Below are 8,969 nucleotides of genomic sequence, written 5' to 3'. Positions count from 1 at the left end.
GGGTCTAGCCTACTGTGGGTGGCGCCATCCCTAGGCAGTTGGTACTCGGCTCTCTAAAAAAGCTAGCCAACCCTGAGCTTGGGAGGGAGGCAGAGAGCAAGCCAGCAAGCAGGGTTCCTCCATGGTTTCTGCATAAGTTACTGTCCTGACTTCCTTCAAGACTGGCTGTAAATTGAAATAAATCTGTTCCTCGCATAAGTAACTTTTGGCCCATGTTTTATTACAGAATGACACTAGTATGAGAGGCAAAACTCAAAGGCCCTGCCAGGTGGTGGCGCAGCCTTCAATCCCAGCACCGGGGAGGCAGAAGCAGGGGGATCTCTGTGAGTTCAAGGTTAGGCTGGTCTAAAAGAGATAGTTCTAGGACAGGGCAGTTACACAGAGAAATCCTGATTCGAAAAAACAAACCAAAACAAAACAATACAAAAACCAACCAACCAAAAAAACCCCTAAAAGAATCCAGAGATGATTACACATCCTCACTGGCACCAGTGGGGAAACTGAGGCCCAGAGAAGAGGCACTTATTCAAAGTGACATGAGATGAGGCAGGGCAAAGTCAAGGTAGAGATGCGAGCCTCTCTCTGGCCCTGTTTGTGGAACTGTCTCCCACACTTAGATGGGGTGCCAGTCTTTACGTATGCACATATATATGCAGGCAGAGGTTGACACGGGGTGTCCGCCTTTCCACCTTAGTTTTTGGGACGGGATCTCTGTTTCAGCTAGAAACAATGGCCAGCACGCCTCGGGGATCCAACTGTCTCTGTACACCGGCAGTGAAGTTACCACGAGCACCTCCACACCTAGTTTTTACGTGGATGCTAGGGACTGTGCAGAGCAAGCACGCTTTATCCACTGATCTCCCCAGCCAAAGTGTCAGTGGGAACCTGGGCAAAGAGCCTTCCTTGCGGCACCAGGCTGAGAGAAAGCTGGTGACAGGCATTGTCCAGGAAGTCTTCGAGCTTCAGGAAGGCCACACCGCACAACTGCCGCCAGTCCCGCCAGTGAACCCCGATCTCCAGCTCACGGGCCTGTATGGGGAAGACCAGGCTGACTAATGGGGTTTGGCATCAGCCTCCACCCGAGTGGCCTCCCCCCGCAGCCCGCAGCTAACCCTGACCACACAAAGGTCGGGCTTACTCGATCCAAGGAGATAGTAAAAGCCTGGTCCCAAGATTTCTCAGCCACCTGTCCCCATGCTGTCTGGCCCACAACACGGTTGTCAACCTTCAGTACGGCCAGCACCTCACCTGCGGTGCCAAGGTTGGGACTCAGAGCTTGTCCAGAGTGGGGACCCCACCCCCTCCCACAGCTCCTCCTTACTCACTGGCCAGCTCTCCGCCACCACGCTGCTGCCTAGACCTGGTTCTCAGCCAGCCCTCAGAGGGGCTACCTGCCAGGACAGCCATGGGAGAACGCCCAGGCACGGCCATCAGCAGCTGTTCACAGCCCAGGAGGCGAACCTGCAGAGTCCCTGGTCGGGAGTTGGGAGGGCACTTAGTCAGGAGCCACCGCCATATGGCCGTGGGACCCCTGAGGGATGCCACTTGCTCTACGAGGGTCAGAGTTAGGATCAGCTGACCAGACCCTGCCCACTCTAGGCCTTGGAAGCCACCCTTCATCCTCAGCAGCCCTGCCAGCCCTTCCTTCGGGCGCCTGGGCAGTGGCAGACACAGCAGTGCCACGGAGCAGGACCTCCCCCGAAGCTGCATGGAGCCAGAGGATAGGGAGGCTGCTGCCCTGAGCACAAGGCCTGGAGGGCACCATGCCTCAAGGGCACATGGGCAGGCACAGGAGCCTGGGCCACAAGCAGCCCCACGGTTGCCAGCCCCATTTAATAGGAAAGAAACATGCTTTGTCTGAGACCACTGGAGGTTTTGTCTCAAAGGGTAGAGGAAGCAGGGACCCTGCAGCCCCTGAGGCTGTAAGATGAGTCTTGGAAGACTTTCTTGCTAGGCTGGGTCTGCAGGTAATACGTAGAGATCTTACAGAGATCCCAAGGGTGGCATCCAGCAGGGTACTCGTCTTAGGATATGGTGTTTTTGGTTTTGTTTTTTTTGTTTGTTTTGTTTTGAGACAGGGTTTCTCTGTAGCTTTGGAGCCTGTCCTAGAACTAGCTCTGTAGACCAGGCTGGTCTCAAACTCACAGAGATCCGCCTGCCTCTGCCTCCCGAGTGCTGGGATTAAAAGCTGAGCCAATACCACCCGGCCTTGCTTTTATTTTTAGATAAAATCTCATTAGCCCGAGTTGGCCCCAAACTCAGCACACAGCTAAAGAAGCCCTTGAACTCCTGATCTTCCTGCTCACTTCCCTAGGGCTTGGATTTTAGGTGTGTGTTACCAAACCCAGTTTATAAGGTGCTGGGGATCGAACCCAGAGCTTTGTGTATGCTAGATACGAACTCTACCAGCTGCCTTCCACGGCTACATCCTTAACCTCAAATTCTTTGCCTTTAAGCAAGAAGTTCCCTCTGCCTTCCCCGACCAGCTGACTCAATCATCAGCACCCCCAGGAGACCTCTAGGCTCAGACTCCACTTCCTCCTGGGAACCCCGATGATACACGAGAGGTGGAGGCCCCCACGAAGCAGGGCCCTGTCCAGCCCCATCCACTGCTCTGCAGCTCCAGCCCTATCCACTGCTCTGCATCAGCCACCAGGTGGGCTCTGTCTTGCAGCTCAGGATTTGAAAGACTTTTCTGGCCAGGTGGTGATGGTGCACACCTTTAATCCCAGCACTCAGGAAGCAGAGCCAAACAGGTCTCTGAGTTTGAGGCCAACCTGGTCTGCAGAGTGAGTTCCAGGACAGCCAAAGCTACATGGAGAAACCCTGGCTGGAAAACAAACACACAAAAAACAGAAAGAAAGAAAACTTCATGGCAGCTCATGCTGCCCAGGGCTGGCTCCAAGGCTGGCGGGGCAGAATGCTGCCTACCGCGCGTTACTCCCTACATCCGGTTACTTGTTTAAACGACATCACATTGGCCAGACCCTGGCTGTGCTCAGTGCTGTGTGCTGTAGGAGCACGAGTTATTGGATTCACAAAGCGACCCCTGAGTCAGTGCTGCTAGTGTTTCTATCCTTGGTTTATTTACTTTGAGACAGGGTCTCACTATGTAGCTCTGGCTGGCCTGGAACTCACTCTGTAGATCGGGCTAGTCTAGAATGCACAGAAATCCTCCTGCCTCTGCCTCCTGAGTTCTGGAGTTAGAGCCATGACCACCATGACCGGCTACTGTCATTCCTATGTTACAGATGGATAAACCGAGAATCACAGTGGGAATGTCAGCCACCCAAGGTCAGGACCAAATGCTTTTCCCGAGTTCCTCAGGATCCTCTCCAAAGGGTAAGGGGCCCTCTGAAGCAAGAGGGAATCATTTCTACATACCTGTCAGGGCAATGGGTTTCACAAGTGTGGCCGAAGGCTGGGGGTTCCCGAGCATGGCCATCCGCAGCTCTTGGGTCACCCTGCTGCGCAGGGCATGGGTGGGTGGCAGCCTCTCCAGTAGCGATTCCAGGGCCAGGCGGAGGAGGTCCAGCTTCTGGGAGGATTCCTGGAGCTGGGCCTGGGCCTACAGAGGAGATGCAGGCAGGGACAGCCATGAGGTACAGGTGGAAGGCACAGGTTATGCCGTAGGCTTCCTCACTGCCACCCCACACAGGCAGCAAGCCGTTAGTGCCGGGCACCACTGCAAGGTGGAGAGAGACAAGCAGAGCTGTAAGAAGAGCCGTGGGCCGGCAGACACAGCCTGACCTCAGCCAGCGCCTTGCGGTCCTGTATTCTCTGGCCACCAAGCAGCTTCACCACGTTCTTGGCCCCTGCAGCCACAGCGGCCTCAATTCGCAGTCGGTGCTGCAGCTCCTCTGCCAGCAAGTCAGGGCCTGCAGGGAGGGGGTGGAGCCTTAGCCCTGGCCACGGGGTGCCACCCTCCCTGCCTTGAGAGGACTCACCTGGCTCTGGAGACCCACTGGCCTCCAGGCTGCTTATCTTCATCCGGAGCAGGGCAACCTTCAGCTGACTGTCCTTCAGCATCTGCTGGGCAGCCGCTAGGAGCTTCCTCTCCTGTAGGGACGTGACCCTTGCCCCGTCAGATCAGGGCTATGGCCGACCACCGGACCGGGAATTGAGCTCCCAACTCGGATTCTGGGCTCTACTTTCATCATTAGACAAAGGGCTGTGGCTGGGTCGCATCCCCCTCTTGGCGCGCGGGGCCTGGCGCTGCACTCCTGACACTGGAGAACTCGACCTCTCCCACCACATCAGACGCCAGGCCTATGCCTCCAGTCAGGCACCAACACTCACCTTGGGGGTGCCACTGGCACATGTGTGAATCATGTTCTCAGCTCCCTGCTTTACCTTCAGCTCAACCTGCAGCTGCCTCTGTAAAACCTCCAAGTGCCGAGCCCTCGACTGCTCTGCCCGCGGCATGGGTCCTGACGCCACTGGTTCTGCGGAGAGAAGGCAGGGGGTACATGAGCCTGCCACCAGAGCCCAGGCCTCTGTGAAGGGGCTCTCTCTTCCCTTCCTTGCTGGCCATAGCAGCAACATGGTGGATACAGGAAGGGCAGGTGGTCTTGCCCAGTGGTCAGAGCCAAGGCCAGGATGGAAGGTCAGGTGGTCTTGCCCAGTGGTCAGAGCCAAGGCCAGGATCAGGGTGTCCATGAATCTCCTGTCACCTGGAGGTCTCCTCAGACTCCTCACTCACCAGCCGAGGTTGGCAGCAGGACTTGGGCATGCAGCTCCCGAAGCTCTCCATGCAGCTGCTCCAGGCGGCGGTTGGAGGCCCTCAGCAGCTGCTGCACATGGCCCAGGTGGCGGCGGTCTGTGGCTGCGCGCCGCATGTTCTCCACTCCCTCCTTGATCTTCAGTTCCTTCTGGATAGCTCGACGGATCATCTCTTTCTCATCCTCAGGGGGCTTCTGGCTGGTCCCAAGCTGCCAAGGACAGAGAAGTCATAGCCCAATCCCCTGCAACGGGGAACAGACACAAGAGGCGGAGCTGGGGTGTCTCTGGACTCTGCAGTGGCTAGCTCTCGCTCTTGTCTTCCTTGCCAAGAAGGGAGAGAGGTAACAGATCAGGTTCCCATGGTGCTTGCTGGGTACTGAGTTCTAACAACACACTGAATTCCCTTCGCCTGTGGTGCAATTGCTTTTTTTTTTTTGCGGTACTGGGGAAAGAACCCACGGCCCAGAACATGCTAAGCTAAAGCACAGAGCCGTACGCTTTCTTCTCATTCCCATTTTATATAGGAGCAAAGAACAAAGAGAGGTTAGGCGGCTTGCTCACAGAGGCAACACAGAGGAGTGACCACCATGTATTGAGGGACAGCGACCCCAGTCTCCCAGACGCTACACAGCTTTCTCTAGGTGTGAGAACCAAGTGCAATCTGGGAGGTAAAACAGCGCAAAGAATTTACTCAAGGTCACATGCAGGAGGCAGCCAGTGGCCCAAGCCACTAAAACTTGTTTCTTCTGCCTTACACAGTGTGGCAGACAGGTGAGAAGCAGAGAAAACCAAGAAGCTGTGAAGCTCTGACAGCTCAGCTCTGGCTGGAAGTAGGAGACCCCCAAACTGCTTACCAGTTTAGAGGCAGGGTGAGGAACCTTCCCTCTCAGAGGCTGACCTCAGCCCCGGGGAACCCCTGCTGACACGCCTCCCGTCCAAGGATAGTGGCAACCACCCTATCTTATCCCTCTTACCTCTCTGTGTTCCATCTCCTGAGACCCATAAAAGAATGGCTACTCAGTTTATGGGCCCCTAACCCCCCAACTCCAGGCCTCAGCTAGGCTGGCTGTCTCTGCCTTAGCTGTCAGAGGGTGAGGGTGAGGGCGAGGTTCAGGAAATCCTTTGACCGCCCCAGGCAAGAAGGCCAGAGCCAAAGGCCTGAGAAAACAAAGCTCTCCCAGAGCTGGGGGCCTGCTGGCCACCAGGGTCCTGAGTCACCCCGCTGCTGCCACAGGGCGGAGGCTCACAGGAAATCGGAAAAAGTGTACAAGCCGCTGCTAGACAGGCCAATAGGGATCTCTGGAGGAAGGGTACTGGGAGGAGTGAGATCCAGCCTTGCAGGCTGCCTGAGCCATTGAGATGCCCGTATCTACTGCGTTTCACCCACACCTCGTGTCTTGACTTGGCACAGGATGCTATCTTGTACAGAAATGTCCTGCCCCACCTCTAACTGCCCTGAGGTAGAACACCACCTCTCTCGGCTCTTAAGTGACACTCGAATCCCTCAACATCGTGGACCTCTCGGTGGACTGGAGGATTCCCGGCGCATTGCTGGGCCAAGTGCCTCTAGTGGCCAAAGTGTTCCCGCCCGTAGGTGTGGTGTGGTGTGGACAACGCCCACCGAGAGCTCAGTCCCTCCCTCCCAACTCTCGCACGGTCTTCACCCCCGACCCCTGCCCACCCCAGACTCCTCTTAGCCGGCACTCCAACCTCTGCGCTCCCGGCAAATTCCCACCCGCCTGAAAGTCTCTGAAGACTGATTTTTAAGGAACTCGCAGGCATGCTGCCTGGCTGGATCTCCGTCACTCCGGAGGACCAGACGTCTTAACCCAGGGCTCAGGTCCCGCCCTGCGCAGGGGTCACCAGCAGAGAGGCCGGAGTAGGGTGGAGACCCGAGCATGGGGTGCCCTGAGCTGCAACGCGGCCGCTGCGCGCGCTCCGTTCACCTGGAGCGCCGCCCCATTCGGCTCCATGGCGCCGCGCCGGCCAGTTCTCTCCTTCGCTATGGTTCCGGAAGCCCGGGCCTCTGCGCAGGGCTTTCAAACTTGAAACTTCCCGGGAAGCGAAGCGGGACACGCGGGATCGGGCGCCCCCTCCCGAGACCCGCGCACCCGGCAGGTGCTGGGGAGCAGCGCCCCCTCCCGGCTGCACGGAGCAGCGCCTCGGACCGACTCCGAGTTCAGCTCGGCGGATCCCGGGTCCCCTTTCCTGACTTTGCGGCTCCAGCTCTGAATCACAGCTGATCTTCCTGGAGATAGGAAGGCCGGGCCCCTTTCTGCTCCAACTTTGCCCGCAGCGTGCGCCGCGGGCCTGGGCCGGGTGCGGAGTAAATAAATCTTGATCCAAATGCTGGTCAGATACAAATAAAGTCTGAACCAACTCAGGCTCCTTACGAAATGAGTTTGCTGACTCAACCGATGCCAAGGTTCTTATTTTACCATGAGGAAGTCCGGAGGGGCTAGGGAGGGAGTTCAATAAAATGCTGCATGGCAAGGTCAAGGATCAATCCCCCATATTTTTTTTTTTAAGAGGCCAGGAGACGTTGACTTCTCAGGAGGATGGGTTTTGCCCGGAACATAGCGATTGCGGTGCTTGCTCAAGAAATGAGGGGGAGGGGGCCGGTGAAGACCTTGTAAGCCTGGTAGAGAGGGCCAGACTGAACTGGTTGGCATTGTCAGAGTTTACCATACCAATTCAGCTGTCAGAAGGCAGGGCAGGCAGATCTCTGAGTACGAGGCCAGCCTAGTCTACGAGTTCCAGGAGAGCCAGGGCTACACATGGAAATCCTGTCCTGAAAAATCAAAAACAAATCCAACAAATAAGTGTGTGGCACAACACACCCAGGTAGGGAGCTACTTTTATTTTTTAATTAGGATTTTGTTGTTGTTGTTGTTTTTTGGTTTATTTTTGAGATGGGGTTTTTCTGTGTAACCCTTGCTGTTCTAGAACTTACTATGTAGACCAGGCTGGCTTCAAACTCAGAGACCCATCTGCCTCTACCTCCTGAGTGCTGGGATTAAAGGTGTGTGACACCACCCGGCTAGGATTTCTTTTTTTCTGGTTTTTCAAGACAGGGTTTCTCTGTGTAACAGCCGTGGCTGTCCTGGAACTCACTCTGTAGACCAGCCTGGCTCCCGGCTAGGATTTCTTTATGTGCACCATTGTGCATGCCTGGTATCCTTGGAGATCAGAAAGCATCAGCTCTCTTGGAACTGCAGTCATGACATTACGGGGGTGCTGGGAATCAAACCCTTAGTCCTTCTCAGGAGCATCAAGTGCAAACCTCTCACCCATCTCTGCAACCCCCACTTCATTACTTTTCAGACAGGATCACCTGCAGCCCAGGATGGCGTCAGGATGATGAAGTCCTGACCACTCCATCATCCTGTGCTGGATTACAGGTGCTCGCCACTGTTTAGCCGGGGTTTCTGCTATGTATGTTTTGAGGGTTCATCCCAACTCAGCCAAGGTTTTTTGTTGTTGTTTTTGTTTTTCGAGACAGGTTTTCTCTGAGTAACAGTCCTGGCTGTCCTAGAACTCACTTTGTAGACCAGGCTGGCCTCAAACACACTGAGATCCACCTGCCTCTGCCTCCCAAATACTGGGATTGAAGGTGTGTGCCACCACTGTCAGGCTTAGCCAAGGTCTTAATACACAGCCCTGGGATTAAATATTAGCATACATAGCTTCATCTTCCATTTCAACCTCAGGTTACAAATATATATATGTATATATGTGTGTGTGTGTATATATATATATATGGACTGGAGAGATGGCTCAGAGGTTAAGAGCACTGGCTGCTCTTCCAGAGGTCCTGAGTTTAATTTCCAGCAACCACATGGTGGCTCACAACCATCTGTAATGAGATCTGGTGCTCTCTTCTGGCCTGCAAGTATACATGCAAGCAGAACACTGTATATGTAATAAATAAATCTTAAAAAAAAAAAAACCATGAATCAGGCTATAAATTTTTCCCTTCAAGTTACCCAGTGTTACAGTTCACCGGTTAAGAGGGTGTGGTGGCACATACCTGTAATTCCAGCATTCAGGTAGCTCTTAGGCTTCCATCTCAAAAAAAGGGAGAAAAAAATCAGAACTAAACCAGGCGGTGGTGGCGCACGCCTTTAATCCCAGCACTCGGGAGGCAGAGGCAGGTGGATCTCTGTGAGTTCGAGGCCAGCCTGGTCTACAAGAGCTAGTTCCAGGACAAGAACCAAAAGCTACAGAGAAACCCTGTCTCGAAAAAA

At 54.9% G+C, this 8,969-nt stretch overlaps 1 protein-coding gene across 1 annotated transcript in view; it reads right to left on the bottom strand.

Annotated features, from left to right (window-relative positions):
* Pkn3 (protein kinase N3) overlaps nt 1–6,359 on the bottom strand; it is a 32,930-nt gene extending 26,571 nt beyond the window's left edge. Inside the window, exons 1-9 of the mRNA XM_050155214.1 lie at nt 5,697–6,359; nt 4,703–4,931; nt 4,300–4,445; nt 3,948–4,059; nt 3,751–3,878; nt 3,385–3,568; nt 1,326–1,472; nt 1,139–1,248; nt 886–1,029 (exon numbers count right to left, since the gene is read on the bottom strand). Coding sequence (XP_050011171.1) covers nt 886–1,029; nt 1,139–1,248; nt 1,326–1,472; nt 3,385–3,568; nt 3,751–3,878; nt 3,948–4,059; nt 4,300–4,445; nt 4,703–4,931; nt 5,697–5,711 — 1,215 coding nt within the window. The 5' untranslated portion in view covers nt 5,712–6,359. The remainder of the gene's footprint in view (nt 1–885; nt 1,030–1,138; nt 1,249–1,325; nt 1,473–3,384; nt 3,569–3,750; nt 3,879–3,947; nt 4,060–4,299; nt 4,446–4,702; nt 4,932–5,696) is intronic.
* Between the last annotated feature and the right edge of the window lie 2,610 nt (nt 6,360–8,969).

This window comes from Alexandromys fortis, unplaced genomic scaffold, assembly GCF_014885135.2.
Source record: "Alexandromys fortis isolate MF-2015 unplaced genomic scaffold, M_Fortis_MF-2015_v1.1 scaffold_72, whole genome shotgun sequence".
Taxonomy (NCBI): domain Eukaryota; kingdom Metazoa; phylum Chordata; class Mammalia; order Rodentia; family Cricetidae; genus Alexandromys; species Alexandromys fortis.
Note: the sequence above shows the minus strand (reverse complement) of the source record. Positions and strands in the feature narration are given on the sequence as shown.